General features: G+C 40.0%; 1 protein-coding gene across 12 annotated transcripts in view; it reads left to right on the forward strand.

Moving 5' to 3' along the window:
* IPCEF1 (interaction protein for cytohesin exchange factors 1) overlaps positions 1–10226 on the forward strand; it is a 191968-nt gene extending 181742 nt beyond the window's left edge. For all 12 annotated transcript variants that reach the window (XM_032338664.1, XM_032338667.1, XM_032338665.1 and 9 more), the window contains one exon: positions 6161–10226. In XM_032338664.1, the coding sequence (XP_032194555.1) occupies positions 6161–6367 (207 nt within the window). In that variant the 3' untranslated portion in view covers positions 6368–10226. The remainder of the gene's footprint in view (positions 1–6160) is intronic.
* Positions 10227–21889: the final 11663 nt, after the last annotated feature.

Consider the following 21889-nt stretch of genomic DNA (forward strand, 5'->3'; position numbering starts at 1 on the left):
AGCTTCTGAAGTGCTGGGTAGGGTCCCCTCTAGCCTCACAGGGGTTACACAGATGTATCCATCTCATCATAATTCATTAAGCACAAAGATTTCTATATGTGTGTTTTTGTCTATGTATATTACATTGTGATATAAATGTCTATTTTAAAAAATACTTCAAAACTACAGCGTGAGCAAGATAACAGTTTCATGCAGAAATAATGAAACTGTTTTAGCAATAATGTTTATATTCATGATAGGCACATTTCTTAAATAAAGAAAACCCTTACACTGGGATTATACTGGAACAAAGTCTCTTTATGGAAATTCTAGGAAGTTGAGCAAACCATCTTGTCATACCCTAAAGGCAGATCTTTAGGAATTTCTGGTAATTCAGCATCCTTTGACTTTTGGCTAAGCATGTCTTTTTTTTTTTTTTTTAAATGAATAATTAGGGTTGCCTGGGTGCCTCAGTCGATTAAGTGTCTGCCTTCAGCTCAGGTCATGGTCCTGGTGTCCTGGGATCGAGCCGACATTGGGCTCATTGCTCAGCTCCTCTGCTTCTTCCCCTGCCTGGGCTTGCCCTCTCACCCTCTCTCTCTTTCTCTGTCAAATAAATAGGTAAAATCCTTTAAAAAATAATAAAATGAAGAATTAATGGATCCAAATGAAACTTGGTCTCAGGGCTATTCTAGTCTGTGTCAAAAGAGGAATGAACCTTCCTTTCCCCAATTTCTGTGGTAGAACCCATTTTTCAATGCTTAGGTCTTAAGTCAGGTCCTGTGTGTACTAACTGGAGTGAAAAAGGAAAGTAGAGCATTGTCTCTCTCATGGTATTTCCTGGAGGCCCTGCCCAGCCTTGCCTACCAGAAGGCAAGGAGGATGTTGTAAATGTAGTTCAAAGCATCTGGTGAGCCTGCTGTACTGCAGGGGAGAGGCAGGGGCAGTGCACCGTGCTGCTGACTGGCACGCTTTGCTGGTTAGCATTGTAGAGCCTGCTGTTGTTTCATTAACTTCCTTCCTTTCTAGTCTTGTCTACAGTTATTTCTTTCATCCGTGAAAGAACTTAACACAGACTTGAGCCAAGCTGGTAAGAAATTTGAATTGTTTAGGGCTGAAAGGCATAGGAGAAGTGTTAGCCCAAAGTTGAAGAGACCTTTTCTTAAAACCTTTGATCAGATTTAGAGGGGTGGTTAATTCATTTTGCCTTAAGAAAACTAGTTCTTCAAATTTTGTTTATCTGCAAATATCTTATTTAATTCTTTCAATAAAATGTTAGGATTGCTCTCTGAAGCAGATGTCAAAAATTTTTTTGTGTGGAATAAATTGTAATTTTTAATAATTTTTTAAAAAATGATTTATTTATTTGAGAGAGAGAGAGAGACAGAGAGAAAGACAGAGAGAGAACAGAAAGCCAAGGCAGGAGAAGAGTAATGGAGGAGAAGAGGAAGAAGCAGGGCTCGATCCCAGGACCCTGAGATCATGACCCAAGTCATGATCCTTAACTGACTGATATACCCAGGTGCCCCTTTAATAATTTTTATTAAATTTTTAATTGTCATTCCAGTATAGTTAACATACAGTGTTATGTTAGTTTCACATGTATAATATAGTGATTCAGCACTTCCATACATTCCTCAGTGCTCATGATGAGCAGTGTCCTCTTTATCCCCATCACCAGTTCATCCCAGATGTTGAAATCTCCAAGAACAAAGTAAAACTCCTTAAACAACTTCCTATGAATAGCACTATGGTGGTATTAAAGGATAAAAGTTCATTTTTTGAGGAAAAGATGGTAATTTGAAGTGCAGATGTGAGAACTCAGAGGGAAGAAAGAAAGTTCTCTTGGCCTTGCTTGATTTTCTACAAGCAATCTTTTCTCGTTACCCCCTTAGCCTGCCTTCTCTCTGCTTCCTGCTCTTGCTCAGCCTGCTTATTATCACTCTTTGGTTACTTTCCCACTACACAATTTTTCTTTCCTTCCTGAAATCCAAATAGATATTTTAACCTCCATCTATCACCACATTCTTGCTCTCTGGATTCAAAATTGTAAATCTTACCGCTCAGATCACTATATATGTGTAGTAAAAAAAATTTAAAAGGTAGAAAAAGAGAGAAGAAAATGTAACAAAATGCCTTAAGTGAAACATAAGTTAAAGATAATTGTAAGGAACAAATAATACATTTTTTAATGTCAGTGTTTGTGATCATCTAAGACCGAATCCTTCATTTGGGTAGAAGAAATGTTACAATTCTATCCCAAAACTATATACAAATGTAGAGACATAAATATCTATCTATGTATTTATATATAAACAAATATAAAATATATAATAAATAATATGTGCATAACACACACACATACGTATAACCTTTTTTTGTTTGCTTATAAGGTTTTAAATAGGGTTCATGATACAAAAAATGGACAATTATTCATTCACATTTTATTTAATGCATTCATTTTTAAAAGATTTTACTTATTTGCCTGACACAGAGAGAGCACAAGTAGGGGAAGCTACAGGCAGACAGAGAGGGAAGCAGACTCCTCACGGAGCAGGGAGCAGGGCTCCATCTCAGGACCTTGGGATCATGACCTGAGCTAAAGGCAGATGCCTAATGATGGAGCCACCCAGGCAACCCAACATATATTCATTTTTCTACAACAAATACTTAGTAAAGTTTTGTTTAGTAAATCAGTGAGCATATCAGGCAAAAAATGCCTGCCATTAAGAAGCTTACATTTGAGTACTAGAAGAAATGAACTAACTAAATGAATTTCATAGATGCTAAGTGATGATAGATTTGATCGAGAAAAGGAGAATGAGGAATGCTGACGGATTGATTTTTAATTCGGATAGGCATGAAAAGGCTCTTTGAAAAGTAGAATTGGAGTAAAATCTGGGAAAGGAAAGGAGTAAGTCTTGATGCGATCCAAGGCAGAAGACTACAGGCAGAAAGAACAAAAATGCAAGTGTTTTGGGATGGGAATATGCCTCCTAGGCTTGAGGAAGAGCGAGGAGATCGTGGCTGAAGTGTTGCAGGAGAATGGGGCCTAGGGAGATGGTCCGAAGGGCGGGTCAGAAGGCTGATGAAGGATTATCACATACTGTGCCTTATTGCCATTGCCAATACTTTAGCTTCTACCCAGTGATATAGGAAACCTTTGGAAGGTTAGGAACAGAAGAGTGCCATAGTTTGACATATTTTGAAGGGAGAACGTGGGACTTGTTGGTGGATTGGCAGTGAGAGCAGGATGACTACAGTATTTGGCCCGAGCTACAGGAAAGGTGGAGTTGCCATTAGGAGCTTTGCAAAAGGCCATGATAGAAACAGGCTTCAGTGTGTATTGGAACTTGGGATAGGCGGGTCATATAGAGAATAATAGGAGCTTAGTTCTGAAGATTTTATTTTCTTGTTTATTTAAGAGAGGTAAAGTGAACGCTTGCACAGGTGGGAGGTGGGGCAGACAGAGGGGGAGAGAGAATCTGGAGCAGGCCCTGCACGGAGTAGGGAGCCCCACACAGGGCTTGATCCCAGGACCCTGAGATCATGACCTGAGCCAAAACCAAGAGTCGGTCACTTCACTGACTGGAGCCACACAGGCACCCCAATAGGAGCTTAGATTTGGACATGTTGTATTTGAGATGCCTGGTATGTGTCCAGGGGGAGCTGCTGAAGAGGAAGTTTAGACAAACAAGCATGAAGTTCAGAGGAGAGAAAAGCTTTGCCAGATAAATTTGTGACTCTTAGTATATAGGGAGAAGGGGAAACCTGAGATTACATAGGCTTAGCAAGAACGCAGTTATACATAGAGGAAAGAAGAGGCTAAAGTCTGGGTTCTGGAGCTCTCCAATGTTCAGAGATTGGGTCAGAATGAGGAATCCACAATGGAGAGTAAGAATAAGTGGCCATTTTAGGATAAGAAAAATCAAGAAAATGTGTCACAGAAATGGCATGATGAAAGTGTTTAAGAAGGAGTAGTCAATAGTTTTAGATGTTGTTGATAAATAAATTGAAGGTAAATAGTTATTGGATTTAGCAACATGGAGGTCACTGATGATCCCAACAAGAGCAGTTTTGGTGGAATCCTGATGGGAGTGGGTCTCTGAGAGAGAATGGGCACGGTGGTGGCGGGAGGAATATTGAAGACAAAGAGAAGAGTGGGGCATTCCCTCGAGCAGAGATGTGGGGTTGAAAGAGGGCTTCCAAGATGGGAGAGGTGACAGCATGTATTATGATTAAGCGAAGATGGAAAATCCATGAGTCACAAGAAAGAAGGGAGAACTGTGGGAGTGAATTTCTTGAGGATGCAAGAGTGGGTGATAATGCACAAATGGAGAGATTGGCCTTTGTTAGGAGCACAGAAATTTCATCCAAAAGAATAGGAAGGAAGGCTGAGATGTACCTGTCTTGATGTAGGTAGTAGGCAATGGGAACTTGGGAGAAGTGTTCTTCTGATTGTTTCCATTTCCTCAAAAAAAAAAAAAAAAAAAAAGAAGGTCATCTTTTCTAAGGGAGAATGGGGGAGGAGGTTTGAGTAGAGATGAGAAGTTTTGAAATAGTAATTTGGGAGATTGGGAGAGAAAAGGAGTGGGAAAATATGACTACTGGATAGTAGTAGTAAAAGCCACTCAATGGTGGTGGTCATGAATTTGAACTGCCACCAGTGAGTCTAATTGTGAATTTTTAGCTACACACTTGCTGGCCTTGGGATAGACCAAAAGATTGGCTTAATAATAAACATGTACTGAGTGTCTCCCTGGAATTCGGTGTTGTATTATGTGCAAGGAATACAGGGATGAATAAAATGCTTTCTGTCACCTTCCTTATAATGCTTTAGAATGGGAGGGCATGACATATCCATGCGCATCAAAGTATAACATGGCAAGTTCTAAGTATTGGAAGGCACGAGAGCATAAAAAAGCTTCTCAGTCCAATTGGGAAGGTCAGAGATTTTCTGGAGAACATGATGACTGAAGTGAGTATAGATTTATGAGGTATAGTAAAATCTGGTAAAGAAAGATTGGCAAGTGTTCCATGTGAAAGCAACTCTAGAAAGTAGAGTTCTCCAGAAGAAAGGTAAGGAAGGCCACGTGGTACAGCATCACGGAGTGTGAAGTGGCGTTATGTGGCAGAATACATACCACCACTGTTGGAGCAGGAAGTGAGAAGGATCAACAGGTGAGCTCAAGTCCATAGAACCTTGGACATGAAGGGGAACCATTACGAGGACCCCAAATTTGAGGTGGAGGCTCTGCACTCCCATGAGAAGGGTGGATTTAAAGGGAGGATTGGAGGCAGGGTCACATCAAGTGTGAGGAACTGCACTTTGTACCCCAAGTTAGGATTATGGTCAAAGGGATGGAGGAAGCAAGAATAGATTTGAGATTAAACTGTCAGGATTAAATGATCTTTTTTGAAGGTGGGAGCTGTTATACCTCATTTTTAACCCATTACCTCAACTTCAGAACATTCCCCTCACCTGAGCCAGGCGTTTCAGAAATGTGTGTTATTGGTTATGGAAGACACAGGGTAAAATAACGTGAATAGATTTGTTTGCTCTATTAGCATAATTGGAACACGTGCTGTTTTGATGGAAGGTTAGTAGTCTTCTCTTTGAATAAAAAGCCTATATATTTATGTGGTATATATTAACTAAATACATGTGTGTGAGTTATCAAAAAAGAGGACAATTTAATAAAAATATATAAATATATAAAATATATAAAAATATATTATCTGATGTCTTAGGGATAGTGCTATGTCCCAATTTTACTTAGTGAAGTTTGGGTGGGTCAGTGAATGATGATACAATATGATTATAAGTTTCAGAAGGAATAAGGCTCACTCTGAGATAGAAATATTACTGAGGTGTGGAATAAGGATTGGTCAGGGAAGAGCCACATGGAAAATCCTGTCTATACGTCTAGTTCTTCCAGCAGCCTTCGCGTAGGACACTTAACTTCTTTTTGACACATACATGCAAATGGTTGTCCTGCCATATCTCTTAGGCTTGGTTAGGGATTAGAATATTAGTGTGTAAAAAACACCTTGATAATTTTATGATGAATGAGTATGTGTACTTGTAAAAGGACTAAAAAGGGTTTATCAAAATTAAGATACTCACTATATCTCACACCCTCCTCTGACTTTTTTTTTTTTTTCCACCCTACTGGGGCAGTGTAAAGAACATGACCTGGCCATGATTAACCAGTTGCTGGACGATCCAAAGCTGACAGCCAGGAAATACAGGGAGTGGAAGGTGATGAACACGCTGCTGATCCAGGATATCTATCAGCAGCAGCGGGCCCCTACGTCTGCCCATGAAAGCACCCCCGAGGGACTTGAGGAACCACCTTCCTCTGCCTGTGTTGAAAATTCTATTTGAGAACAAGCCAGCATTCTCTCCCCTGCTATCCTACCCCAAGTGACTCTTCAAGAAGTTGCAAGAGCTTTCCATCCAAGGAAAACTGAAACCAGTTCCTCAAGCATTGGCTCCTTCTCTGAAGAAGCAAGTGAGGCGAGGACCCACTCTGACAGCAGACTCCTCGTTCCGGCTGGAGGACTTTCATCGAGACTGGAGGGGTGGAGTCCAGTTGAACAAACTTCGTGTTCCTGCTCGGAGCTCTCGGTTATGCTAAGCTTTAAGTGGGAAGTGAGAAGTGTATGTTCCTTGCTTTCAAGAGAACCACGGTGTTCAAAGGACAAAGATCACATTTTACCAGGGATGATTATTCATAGAAATGTTCTGTTTTCCAAAAAAGAAGAATGTACATATTCCCCCGGCTTGGGTAGTTTAATTCTTCAAATCATTTCTTGGAGTGGAGGAATGTGTCTTACAGCAGAAACTGGAATGGACAAATGTGGTTTTTTGGAACCCAAATCTCTCTGGAGTAGTGGTGCCTTTTCTATAAGCTGAGAAATACTTCGTGGTGATTGGTGTGTGGGAGAGCCCAAGGGGGAGCCATGTTCTATTGAAAACCCTCTCAAAGTACAGTTTGATGTTTCTACACTTGACTCAGGGGTGGGGCAGAGAGGATCTGATTAAAGTTTCCTTTCCACAGAACAACTAAAGAAATCTATCTCATTGTGTGCAGAGACCTCTACTTCCTCCTAGCTTTTCTAAACCACTGCAGGAGATAGAAATAAGTCCACCAAGGAATGCTTGCTGGTTTTGTCTCGGAGAGTGGTGCCTAGACACAGTGTCAACTTATATCCTGTCTCCCCAGATCAAGATGGACAAGATAATTCTGGTGTCTGAATGGGTTTGATATCTTTACTCCTAAAACACCCAACAAAAACAACAAAAGACTTAAAATATGATTGTTTTATTTTTGTATGTTTGTGTCACCTTGTGTCCTATGTGAATAGCTATCTATAATACGTTTGTTATTTAAGTATATTTATAGAAGGTCAAATTACTAGTGTTTTAAAAGATGGTAAAGTAATTATATGTTTTGCTCAATATATATTCTTCAAGTATATACTTTTTTGCTTGAGAAAATAGGAATACTGTTGATCACTGGAATTATTATGTTGCACTATAATGTATGAGGAATGCTCAGGCTATCTTGTGGGATAAATGTGGAGGCATGTATTAATAATTATTCATTTTCTGGCTCTCTTTCTCTCTATCTCTCTGCCTCTCTTTCTCAGCCCAGAGTGCTCAGAATTCTGTCACTCTCTTAACCGGAAAAGGACATTCACCTTAGGTTGTTTCTTCTAGTAAATAGACTTTTTAAGCTTTATGCCATTTATGCCCACAAACCCTAAACCAAATGAAACACAACTAATATAGTCTTTTGTCTAAGGTCTAATAGAAATTTTGGGGTTTTCTGTTAAAGAGAACTCATTTTATTAGATAATATGAAAATGGTCCCTTATTAATCACCAGGAATATTTTTCATCTTACGAATAACCACAACCCACCAAAAACCCATTTTGCCCTTATCCCTAGCTAACCGTCAGCCCAGCATGGGCGTGTTTCAGAGAGTCAATGTGTGGCTTGACATTCAAATGGAAATAACTCACTGAATTTTATTTGCAGACCAAATGGAAAGAGTCCATGAAGGTTTCCCCAAGCTTTACTCAGAAGTGTTAATACTTTGTAAACAAAAACAACCTTAGTATTAAGAAAGAAAAACAACAGGAAACGAGTCAGAGTACTGTAAGTTTTTCTGTAAAATCAGAGGGGATGCCTAGCCAACCTTTAGGAGCCCCTGCTCCTAGTGGGATGTGCTGGGGGATGTGCTGAGGGAAGGACACAGGATGTGCTGAGGGAAGGACACAGGCTTACATAGAAGCAGGGGCTTGGCTTCCAGTGAATTTACTCTTAGCTTTGCTGCTGGAGAGAAGGAACCATGTAGGTCCTCAGATGGGACCCTGAAACTTCTGCTTTGAGAGGCCAGTGCTTTCATCTTGTTACTCTGAGAGTTATCGATGACAATTTCTACAATTAGAAGCTGTTAGAAGGTTCATTGTTTAGGAATCACGATGTCAAAGAAATGTTGAGGGAAGAAGTACTAATGGAAGAGATGGAAGAGATAATTGTTGGGCAAAGTTCTCTTCCACCTTTTTTTCCCTCAGCTTGAGATACCAACTTAGAAACTTCAAAATAGTCTTTAAATTGAAGTGTTTTAGAGAAGCTTTTGGCCAGGGCTTGTGAGTACATGTCAGTGCTTTGCTTTGGCTTCTCAGTAAGACACACATAACTCACCCATTAGTGTAAAGTCCTTAAGGAATGCTCAAACTTGAAGGCAAAATGGGTCCATGAGATTACTGAATTGAACCTTTCAGTTATTTTTCAAAGTCATCAGTCCAGAAATGTTGGCTTTGTGAAAGCACTTACCCCACAGAATCTTCCCAGAGATTCAGACCAAACTGCTTAGTCTTGTACTCCCTCTTCTAGACCAAACTTGCCTGCTTGTCAGTGTTTCCCCCTCTATAAATGCTTCCACTCTGCATTACCTCGTGTTAGGAAGTAGGGAGCTGCCTCTGTTGGGTCCCAGCATCAGCTGTGGCCCCTGAGAGGAAGTGGGGTGGGAGGCAGTAGGAAGTGACAGACAGAGTGGGTTGAGACCTTCCATTCCACTCAGTTTAGGAATAACCCTGCCATTTTTCTGGTGCAAAGGATATTGGGAAAACTGGATTACTTCCAGTTTATTCCTGGGAATTGGGGCATCTCAGAAATGGATTTTGGGTAGTTTCATGGGGGCTTAAGGGGTGACCTCTTTCTCCACCACTCCTGTAGACATAGGATCTGAGGGCTGTGGAATGACCCAGAACCATGGCTGCTCCGGAAGCTGAGGATCTGAGCAAAATCAGGTCCTGGCACCTGCTGTGGATTAGGATCTGGATGTGACACCTCTTTGGGGCTGCAGGGACGACCCCTCCTCTCTTCGGTGAGCCTGTAGACCCAGACTATGCTTGGTAGGGTACCTCCAAGACACACTCTCAGTGTAGCCCACACTGACCCAGGATGAATCATAATGTATACAACCGCAAAGACTCTAGGAAGCCTAAGAAAGATGGTGTTTGCAGTCAGATTTCAATGTGAAACCCAAGCCTTACATTTATGTAGCACTTTGTAGTTTGCCAATCTGTGTGTTCAGGCTCCCCCCACTTTGCTCCCCAGTGGTCTTTGCGGGGATGATGGTGGATTATCATTCCTCCTTTTTTGCCAGGGAGGATATTAGCTTCCCTAAACTCCCTTTCTCTCCCTTTCTCTTGCACAGTTATTGTTGGACCCCAGTCCCATGACCTGGGGTTTATGTATGTGCATTGCATTGGACCGGGCACACCTGTGGGGGCTTTTGTGAAGTCAGCCATGGGAAACCTGAGGGAGCCTCTTTTCCTTGAGCACAGTCTCTTCCTCAGGGCTGAAGGGCAGCTGTCCCTTCTGCAGCCACTGGCTTCTGGGCTGACTGGATTGTGGTGTGACCTAGTCACCCTGTGCTTCCTTTCCTGCCTTCTGGAAATTAGACTGCTGGTTAGGTACTGTGAGATCCTTGGATGAAAGAGGTAGTTAAAGAAATGGAATTCATTTATTTTCTTTTAAAAGCGTTTCAGGAGACATCAGAGATGGAGCCTCGGAAATAGGAGTAAGATTCTCCACCTTTGTCTCCTGATTTCTTCTCCTACAATTATGGTAGCTTCCTCAGATAGACTTCAAATGACAAACAATACCACAAAGCTGAAACAGATAGAAAAAAAAAAAAAAACCACTCTAAGTCTTTTGAGGAGAGGTACTAGACAAATTCCAGCCATATTTAAATGCATGGACTCACACCTCTTTTACGATACTCTCCTTGAAATATAATATTTTGATATAGAGCCACACAGTAGATTTAAGTGAGTAATTTAGGTACAGAGGATGCCTATCCAAAACGAGCCAATATAATAAAACTAACCAAGAACCTTTGGTTAGTTTTAGTATATGCCTCTTCTTCAGTCTAATAAAATACGATATTTGAGATTTTCCATTTTATTTTCCTTCTAGTTTTTTTGTGTGCTTACCTCACGAGAGAAATCGAGTCCTAGAAATGTCAGGTGACCGCCCTGCTAGGGTTTTGTAATGTGTAATTAAAAGGGAAAGCCCCTGAAACTAGGTTTTAACAACCGATATGAAATGGGTGAGAGGAGGAATAATTCTAACCTTCAAAGTAAGCCACCCCTCTCTGTGAGAAAGATACCAAACAGCTCCCTGTTTTTCTTCGTGGGGAGACAAGAAACAGTTTCTTTGCTTCCTCTGCATATTTCCCCTTTCCCATACTACCACAGACCACAGAAAACATGAAAAAATGATTCTACATTTGCAAAGGTTCTTCCATATCTCTTCTCGTGAGACGTAACGGCTCTGTATTGGTATTTCTTTGTGTTGAGTCCAAAAGGGGAAGCATGCTCTGTGGAGACATTAAGCATCCCGTAATAAACACCAGGATCTGTAATCATCATAGACGTCAATGTCCTTGCATGATGGGGATGTGATTTTTAGCACTGCATGGTGTTGGGGGCAAGACAACAATGTGGAAATGATCTCTTCAATTTCATTGTGCTTTCATTCTCGGTCACCTGTCCTCTTCGAACTGAAAAAAGAGGCATGGCTCATTTCTTCGGCTTTATGTGTTTGAGATCGACTTGTAAGATATAAATAAAAACAAGAGAAAATATATGTAGTAAAATGACATGGAAAAAAATGGAAATTTACTAGTGGTGTTCATTTTCTGCCCTGCTATGTTGCTTCCTCCAAGAACAAACTTGACTAGGAAGGGTTTGACAACTGGGTTTTTAGCTTCTGCAAAGGTTGTGGTGCCCTCTGGTGGCCATTGTAAGAATAACGTATCTAGACTCGATTTTATTTTTAAATGCAGCATTTAATTATGTTGGGAAATCTATTTCAGTAATAACTGATCTGCTCTTCTCCAGAGGTCCTCAGCTTACAGGCTTGTTAGTAAAAAAGTATATTTTTCAAAATTGTTGGTCCACAAAATGTGACTTGCACGTCACATACCCCTCATCATTACGAGGCACCCACATTTTGTTTAGAGAATTTGAAAAAAATTGCAGATCACAAAAATGAAGACCTGTGGCGCATATGTTACTTAAAATGCACAAGATGTTTCTTTGTGAAAAATGAACAAAGATAATATTGAAATAGCATAATAAATTGTTTTTATTTTGGATCACTGATGGGAGGAAATTAGCCTACATTTGAACTTGATTCACAATTCCTTGATTGCTGTCTACAAAACAAATAAGGAGTAATTTTTTCTCTCTCTTTCAGTTATCACTTCACATGTTGAGCCCTACCCTCTTTTTTCCTCCATCCAGCCACTACCCCTTATGTCTGGGCTCCCACACAGAAGCAGGAAAAATCCTAGACCAAATGGATCAGCAATAGGTATAGGTACAGTGTATTCCTGATTTCTGCAACAACCTTGTATTAGTTTTCTGTTGCTGCTGTAACAAATTACTGCAAATTTAGCAGCTTCAAAGAATGTGTTTTCTTACAGTTCTGGAGGTCGAAAGTCTGATAATGGCTTTCTTGGGCTAAAATCAAGGTGTTGGCAGGATTATTAGTTTTATGTATATCTCTTCTTCAGTCTAATAAAATATGATATTTGAGATTGCTCCAGGTGGAGAATACATCTCTCTTGGAGGGTCCATGGGAGAATACATTTCCTTCCCTCTCCAGAATACCCATATTCTTTGCTTCTTGTTTCCTTTCCTCTGTCTTCAAAGTCAACAATATTGTATCTCTGTGCACCCTTCTTTCTAGCTACACCTTCTTTCAAGGACCCTGGTGATTACACTGGGTCCATTTGATTAGTCCAGGACACTGTTTTTATGTCAGCTGATTATCAACCTGAATTCAATTTGCAACCTTAATTCCCCCGTCCCTTAATTCCCTTTCATGATCTATACACAGTTTCCAGTGATCAAGGCATTGTTCTGCCTGCCGCAAACCTCCATTTCAAATATCCTGCGTTGTCTCCCTTGAACCATCAATTTCTCCAAGGAAGTCTAGGATTTCCAAGTTTTAACCACAAGCATGAAAGTTCTTTGTTCTACTTTGTGACTTCAATTTGTTTTCATCAAAATATGTTCACTGTAAGAAGGTAATTCCATCTTTCGAAGAAAACGAAGTCTTAGCTTTTAGAAGCACATGTACATAAGTGTAACAGGTACAGTATCATAATAATCAGATCAGGTTTTAATAATACCTGCATTTAAAGACAAAGCCTTACAAAGTTACTTTCAAGAATCAAGTATCATAAAGCAAAGGATAATTTAGGTTTCATATGCTTAGGTTTGTGAGCTGCCCTGTGCCCTATCGGACTGACCGAGGGTGTGGACAAGTCACAGGATTAAAGAGACTCTTCTGGGTGCAGATTGATGTTCCAATGTACTGATAAGCATAGAATTTCAGACATCCTGGCTTTTGTAAATCTGAACATTATATTTATCTTTTCTCTTAAACAAACAAACAAACAAACAAACGAACATATTTATAGGTAACCCCATAATGCTGGTTGGTTTTTCTAGTCACATTTTTTTTTAAGATTTTATTTATTTATTTGACAGAGAGAGATTACAAGTAGGCAGAGAGGCAGGCAGAGAGAGAGAGGAGGAAGCAGGCTCCCTGCTGAGCAGAGAGCCCGATGCGGGACTCGATCCCAGGACCCTGAGATCATGACCTGAGCCGAAGGCAGCGGCTTAACCCACTGAGCCACCCAGGCGCCCTCTAGTCACATTTTTTAGGAAGTCATAAACACTTGTCCTGTGAAGTCTATACTCAGTATGTCTTGGCAGTTCTGTCCAGAGGAGGATGTGTAGGGAAGGGATAGAATTCCCAAGCAAACAGGGTGTCAGGATGTTTAGTTAGTTATCCTAGTGCCAAAGGCTATCACTGTGGACACCGTGGATGTCAGCCCCGAGCCCTTCACCTGGCCAGAGCTTCCATTCCCCAGTTGCTATGAGGTTTTGTAGCCAAGAGCATCCCTCATTTCCAGAAAACTGCCTTCAGCTAAGTGAGAGAGGCCAGGAGGTTCTGTTTCCCTTCCCTAACCAGGGTGGCCATGACAAGTGACTAGTCAAGGCCAGATGGCAGCACTTAACAGTTATCAGCTAAGTAGTAAGAATTATTCTAATGGGTAGCAAGGTCAGAGTGGTGGCCTGGGACTGGTGCTGACCATAAGCATCTTCAAAGATTGCTAATATGAAATAATTTTCCTAGAGAACAGGTATATGGGAAGCCAACAATAGATAGCACATATATTTTCAAGGGAAATTAGATACAGGGTCTAACTTGTTGCTGATTCGCAGGAACCACCACCAAATATTATGGCACTGTGTTAGGGTAGGGTAGGAGCATACACAATTCAAGTGATAAATGGCCCATATTCTTTGGTTTCTTTTCTTTTTTTTTTTTTAAGATTTTATTTATTTATTTGACAGACAGAGATCACAAGCAGGCAGAGAGGCAGGCAGAGAGAAAGAAAGAAGCAGGCTCCCCACTCAGCAGAGAGCCAGATGTGGGGCTCGATCCCAGGAACCTGGGATCATGACCTGAGCCGAAGGCGGAGGCTTTAACCCACTGAGCCACCCAGGTGCCCCATATCCTTTGGCTTCTGAATGTATAATTGGAATGACAATACTTAGTGGCTGGGAGAATGCTCATGTTGATTCTTTGGCCAATAATATCTGCTGTACTAGTAGACACCAAATAAAAGTCCACGAAGCTAGCTCCTTTAGGAAAGATAGTAAATAAAAACAAGTATCACACCCAAGGGAAATGACAGAGATTAATGTCACCCTAAAAGACTTAAGATAAAAAGATAGTGGTCCCAACTCATACCAATTTACCAGTCTGATTCCTGACAAGACGAGATGGATCATGACAAATTAAAGTGGATTATTGCGAACTTAACCAAAATATAGCCCCACAGTAGACACTATGTTGGGTGTGGTATCTTTACTAGAACAGAGTACAGTCTCAAGCACATGGGCTTTGGCTAGGTAAGTGTATTCTTTTCAATATCCATCATGAAGGAAGATGAGAGGCAATTCACGTTTATACGTGATGGATGACCATACACGTTTCTGGTCTTGCCCCAGATCTATATTAATTCTGCTGCTATGTGTCACAAAATGTCAGAAGTTGAGGCATTTTCTTCCTTTATCTGACAGTTAACCATTTAAACAAGACATCACATCAATCCACTATATTGATAATATCATGTAGGTATTGAGAACTTGATAAACCAGAAGTGGCAAGTGTACTGGAGGCTATTATTAGGCACACGAACTCCAGAGAGCAAGAGACAAACCCTACAAAGATTCAGGGCCTGCCAAATATGTGAAAGATTTAGGGGTCCAATGGCCTGGGAAAAGCTAGGACAGCTCACTCAAAGTAGAGGACAAGTTACTGTATCTTGCACTTCTACCAATATGTAAGAAGCATTATTCTTGGTGGGCCTGTTCCAGTTTTTAAGAACTCAGCAGATTCCATGGTAATAAAGATATACACAATACAGAAAGAAATAAAATGGAGTCTGATGATCTCCAATTTGAGAGTCACTGGATCAAGCCCATGCCATTAAAAACAGAGAAAGAGTCATTAAAAAAAGAGCACCTGGTATGCTATTTAGGTCTGGTAGATACTATGGTAGAGTGTCTAACCATGGAATATCAATTAAGTTTTCAGCCAGAACTAAACATTAAGAGAGGGTACTAATAGATGAAAGTGAGAGTGGTGTACAAACAATTCATTGTGAAATGGAAGTGGCAGATCCAAGACAGGACTTAAGCAGCTCCAGAGAGTGTAGAAAATTCCATGAACAAGTGACACCTAAGCCCCTTCCCACTGTTGCATCCTTACCTCTCATTCAGTTCACACATATGACCTCATGGGGGGAGTTCTCTGTCAGGTAGAGGAGAAAAATGCCTGCACATGGGTCATTATTGGGTTGAGTTGATATGTGAATTCAAGCCAGAAATGACTTAATGCCATACAGCTTCACTTATGGATGACTCTAAAAGCCACTGGTGAGGGGAAAACCTCTCAGGAGTCTAAGTTTCAGGCAATGCACCAGGTCATCCACTTTGAATGGAGAGAGAAGTGGCCCAAGGAACATCAAGGATAAGGGGGTCTGGATGAGATACTTGAGAATCTACCCATAAGAGTGGGCATAATTTGTGAAGATCTGATCTTTGCATGAAATGTTAATACCATCAAAAGCATCCATTTCAGAAGAAGCACTAAGCACCCAAGTGGACAGCATGAATCAGCTAATTGATGTCAGCTAGCCTCTATCATTGACGACTCCAGGGCTTGTGCAATGAGCTCATGAACAGAGAAGTCATGGTGACAGAGATGGAGGCTAACCATAGGCCCCAGATCATGCATTTTGTCATCAAGCTGAAAGCTACTTTTCCTGCTAAATATCTAGCCTACTAGTAACAAAAACCAGTGGTGAATCCCAAGAAGGTACCATGCTTTGAGGAAATCAGGTAGATACTTGTTGGCAAATTGATTAGATTGAGCCATTCAAGGACTCAAAGAATGTCTAATCTATGTATTGGGTCCCACATACAATCACTATTGTGGATTGAATGTTGGTGCCCCTTCAGGATGCGTTGAAATCTAATCCCCAGTGTGGTGAAACCAGGAGGTGGCATTTTTGGGAGGTAATTAAGTCATGAGGATGGATAGTCCTCATAAGTGGCATTAGTGCTCTTCTAAGAAGAATCCAGAGGAATAATTCACTCTCTTTCCACTCTGTGATAATGAAACAAGAATTTAGGAGTCTGCCACCAGGAAGAGAGCTCTAATCTGAACCATGCTTAATCCCTGAGCTTGTTCAGCCTCCAGAACTGTGGGAAATTTCTGTTGTTCACAAGCCTCCCAGTTTATGGCCTTTTGTTATAAACCAATTTTGGAAGCATATGTATTTACAATTTTTATATCCTCTTGATGGACTGACCCTTTATCACTATCTACTGACCTTTGTCTCCTTTGACAGTTTTTAACTTAAAGTCTGTTTTGTCTGATATAAATATATCTACCCATGCTTTTTTTGGTTACCATTTGCAGGGAATCTCTTTCTTCATCCCTTTGCTTCAACTATGTAGCTAAAGCTATATCCTTAAAGTGAAGTGAATCTCTTGTAGATATCATAAATTTATATCCCTTTTTTTCTCACTAGCTACTCTATCTCTTGACGAGCCAACTTAATCCATTTATATTTATAGTGATAATAGGTAAGCAAATTGGGAAATATTCTCTTCTACTTTCTGGAAGAGATTGTGTAGAACCATGATTAATTATTTCTTAAAAGTTTGGTAGAATTCTTTAGTGAAACTATCTGGACTTGGAAGTATCTTTTTTGGGAATTTTTAAATAACAAATTCTATTTCCTTAATACAGGGTATACAAATTATTTGATATTGGACAAGTTGTGATAGTTTATGATTTTTAAGGAATTGGTCCATTTCGTCTATGTTGCCAAGTTTGTTTTGAGTTGTTTATAATATCTCCTTATTATCTTTTGATGTCTGCAAGGGCTGTACTGTTAACTCCTATTTTATTCCTGATATTGATAATTTGTAGACTTTTTTTCTTTATTAACCTTGCTAGACATTTGTCAGTTTTATCTTTTCACAGATACCTTTTAATTTTATTAACTTTCTCTATTGCTTTTCTTTTTTCAATATTAGTTGTATTTAATTGGAAAAATAAGAAAAGTACATTTATTTAATTTTCCTGGAAATGGAAATAGCTGATGAATACTTACTAGTAGGTCATCAGGCCTTCCCAGACTCAATGCAATTCATTTATCTGCATTTTCTAGTGGTTTATTTATACAAGTGAAGACAGTTTTTTTTTAATAAGTTCTTTTTATTTAATTAATAATTCGTTTACTTATCTATTTATTTATTTAATAATAACTTTAATAAGTCCTGGAGAAGAATAAATTCATTGACAGATGTGTATCCTAGAAAATAATTATAAAAAGTGCGGATGAAGAAGAGAGAGCTGTGTGCTGGAATGGTCAGGGAAGGCTTCACTGGGGAGGTGAAGTTTGAGTTGGATTTTGAGATACAGATGGAGCAAGAGGAAGAGAGGAACTAGGAATGTTAGTCTGAGACACAAAGGGGCAACATTAAGTCAGAAAAACACAAGATATATTAATGAAATAAGCTATTTAGCTTTCTGTAGAAAAGTAATCAAAATAAATATTAACTTCTTTTATTAAACCTGTATTATGCCCATGCATTTATATCCATGTGTATATGTATATATTAATGACTTGGTATTCTGCTATGTTAAAAATGATACTCTGTTACTCTGGTTGGAGTTTCTCTATTCTGGGAAGAAAAACTTTAGGGAATCTAAAACAACTATCTAATTGAATAGAACTTAAAGAGACTTGAAAAAGAACTAGTCTACAGCTGGGGTTAAGATAATCCATCCACCTAGTTGATGGACTGTTGGACCACCCAATGAGACTGGACTAAAGAGCAAGGTGAGTGGCAGAGCCCGTGGAACTGTAAAAATAGAAATTTGGCAGAGAGGGCCAAAGGTTGGAGGGGACAGATTGCTTTCTGAAACTATTATACTGATACTAAAACCAGGTAAAGTTAGGAGAAAAAAAACAGACCAATGTCCCTGATAAATATAGATCTGGAAATTCTTAAAGCAATAAAGTTCAGCAATATATAAAAAGAAATATGTGCCATGACCAAGTGGAGTTTATTCTAGGGATGCAAGGCTAATTCATTATTTAAAATAAGTCAACAAATCTACCATATCAACAAGCTAAAGAAGAAGAATCACATGATTATATTAATTGATATAGCATAACTTGATAAATCATATCTACGAAAAACCTATAGCTAACATTATACTTAATGGTGAACCACTGAATCCTTTCCCTCCAAGACTGGGAAAAAAAGACAAAGATGTTTGGTCTCACCACTCTTATTCGTCATAATGCTGAAAGTTATAGCCTGTGCAATAAGACAAGAGAATGAAACTAAAAAGTCATAGAGATCACAAAAGGAAAAAATAATACAACTTCCCCTTTTTGCAGATGCTACCATTGTTTATATTGAAAGTCCCAAGAAATCTTAAAAAAAGAAAAAAAAAATCCAGAAAAGCAAACAGAAGTCTATTGAAACTAGTAAGAGAGTTCAGCAAAATCACAGAACTTAGAGTAAACAGACACACACACACAAAATCAGTTGTATTTCCATATACTTACAATGGACACATGGATACTGAAATTAAAAACAGAATACCATCTATAATCACTCAAAAAATGAAGTATGTGTTAATCTGACAAAAATCTGTGGGACTTATATGCTATAAACTATAAAACATTGAAGAAAGAAATCAAAGAAATGTAAGTAACTGGAGAGATATACCTTGTTCACAAGTTAGAAGTCTCAACACAGTAAGGGTGTCAATTCTCCCCAAATTAACAGAGAGGTTTAATGATATCAAAGTCCAAGCAAGGGGAAAAATGTCAACAAGACAGTAGAATAGGAGTTTCCAGCACTTCCCCCTCGAAGAAACATCAATTTGAGCAACTATTCCCACTTGAAAATATCTTCATGAGAGATAAGGAATCCACGAGAGAAATTATAAAACTTGGGTATAGCACAGAAATAGACCAATACTAAATACTGTAGAAGTAAGAATGAATAAATGACCTATGCATGTCCCAGATGTCAGGTTCAGAGTGAATGCATTTTCTCTGCAAGTCAAGTGTCCAAGTGCCCAAGGAAATAGGAATCCATGGCACTACAGTTGCCATAGGTCTACACGGGAACTTGGTCATGAGAGGCGTGAGGCAAAGCAGCGTGGAGGCTTATAGACAGGGAAAGCTTTGTTGTGCTGCAGCCCAGGAACATGGAACTTCAGACAAGAGGGCTGGAATTCTAGCCCTGTCTGAAGTTCTGTGCACCATGGCTGCCAGGAATTCCATCATCCCCACCATCATCAAAACTTTAAGGGAATAAATAGAGAAAGAATTAACGAAAAGGGCTGGACTTCCAGCCATGATGGCCCTGGGGCATATAAGCTGAGGCTTAGGGGTAGGTCTGACCGTTAGAATATTTATACTAAGGGTATAAATAATAAGGGTATAAATAAGGATGGGACAAACTGGTAACTTCTGACACTGAAACACATTGCCTACATATTGTTCATAAGGCAATGTGCTTTATATACATGATCTCTTTTATGTGAGGTAGGTTTTATCCTTTTGATAAATGAATGCTAAAGCTCAGAGTGGTAATTGCTTTGCCCCAAACTGTGCATCCCCTAAGAGCTGGAAGTGGATTAGATTCCATTCCAGTTTGGCTTTGGCTCCATTACTGAGGCTCTGGGACTATGCATGGGTCGTTTGTTTGTTCTTGCTTCCACAGTGTCTAGTACTGACTTATAATTGGAATGTGGCAAATAATGATTGCTTTGACCACGTTATGAGAGCATCTGAGTTGTTAGGGTGGGACAATGTGGAAGCAGTCCACAGGAGGTTTGCAGAAAGTGTGGGCTCTCTCAGAAGATAATCAATAGGGTGGTGAGCATAGAAATGGCGTCCCCTGTGGGCTGAGCTATTAAATCTGTGCTTAATAGTCTCTCAGAGCTTTCTGGGGCTGCACGTGATTCTTGGGAGGCACATCTATAAGAGGTTATTTTCATCAATAAATGGCTGAACTTTATATTATTTTAAGGTTGATGATGCAATAAATCATAGGTCTGGGAAGCGAGAGAAAGAGAGCTTGAAAGTTGGAGTTCTGAAAATCTTACTTCCTTTGGGGAGGATAGAAGCTTTGGTTCTTTTGTTGTGATAATGACGGACTGTCAGTGTCTGTGCCTGAATCCTGCTCACTGAATAAATGTTGGTAATTGCTAATTGCCTTGAGAAGAAAACTGACTCATCCGGAGAATGACTTGCATATCAATGTTTCAGGCCCCCTTTCAGTACAGAGGGAATGCAAATGGGGTTATGTGTCACTGCTGGAGTCTGCACACGTGCTTCCTCATCTTACTGTGGGGTAGGCTGATTCAAGTGTGAGATACCTCCGCGGGGAATTTAAAATGTGAGTAGTGGGATCTCATGCTCCTTATTTCTGGCCATTTTGGTCTGCAGGTCATGTCTTTCCTTTCATACACGGTGGCAAAAATGAAGAGCATTTGATTACATTTCTAGCAAGCCAGATAATAGGGTCTGATATGAGTGGCTACCCACACTTGCCTGGGTCTTGAAGTGTCTTTCATCCTGATTGCTTCTGTGAAAACATATTAGCTATCTGTAGCCATAGTGACACTCTTCCTTTTCTTAAGGACAATTTTATACTAAGAAGGGTGTCCCAGTGATCCCCATGTCTGGGGCTCTTTCTAACATGCCAGTGACCAGATTGGAGAGAATGATCATGGTCAGGGTGAATTGGAACATGGGGTTACTCAAAGGGCACTACCATTGATTGCTGTCCTTTCCACTGCGGTTGTTTAACTATATGCGTTTTCTGGTTTGTGGTTGAAAGAACATTTGAAGACAAGAGCTTGTAAGGGTGGAACTCAAGGAGTTTGAGATACATTTTAAAGGGGAACCATGCTTAAGTCTCCAGCGGACTGCTCCTGACCTTTCCAAAATGTGGTGCACACCTGATCCTCTTCCCATCTTTTCTGCTGGATTCTGACACCTGTCAGCATAAAATGAGCAAGCCTTTTAGAATCTCTAAAAGTAAGAAAGAGAGCTTTATTTGAGCCCAAGTTAGGATAGCTGCCCAGAATATATGCTTTTTTTTTTTTAAGATTTTATTTTATTTATTTGTCATAGAGAGAGAAGTGAGAGCAAGCACAGGCAGACAGAGTGGAAGGCAGAGGCAGAGGGAGAAGCAGGCTCCCTGCCAAGCAAGGAGCCCGATGTGGGACTCGATCCCAGGACGCTGGGATCATGACCTGAGCCGAAGGCAGCCGCTCAACCAACTGAGCTTTTTACAGGGATGAAGGTGCTCTGGAGAATGAACAGTAGTTACAGGGTTTTATACTTTTCATCTTGTAAAATCTCAAAAGATTATGGATGATAGATTAGCATATGAGCAGGAGTCAAGAGTTTCATGGCAAAAGAATGGAGGTATAGGAGTATTGATTGATATCTCAAGGACAAGATGGTTTTTCCTTAGGCTACTCATTCAGAAAGCAGATGTACAAGGCATGTGTGGTGGGCTCTCACCAGGTTTTTGGTTTTGAACAAAGTTTATACACAGTCATGTTGACTTAGAAATCTAAACTGACTCCCTTTGTATATCAGGCCTTTAGAGAGTTTTTCTCTCGTCATAACTAGTGTACAGACAAAGGATCATCAATCCCAGGATAACCACCTTGATACCCACAGTG

The sequence above is a fragment of the Mustela erminea genome, chromosome 4, assembly GCF_009829155.1.
Source record: "Mustela erminea isolate mMusErm1 chromosome 4, mMusErm1.Pri, whole genome shotgun sequence".
Classification (NCBI taxonomy): Eukaryota; Metazoa; Chordata; class Mammalia; order Carnivora; family Mustelidae; genus Mustela; species Mustela erminea.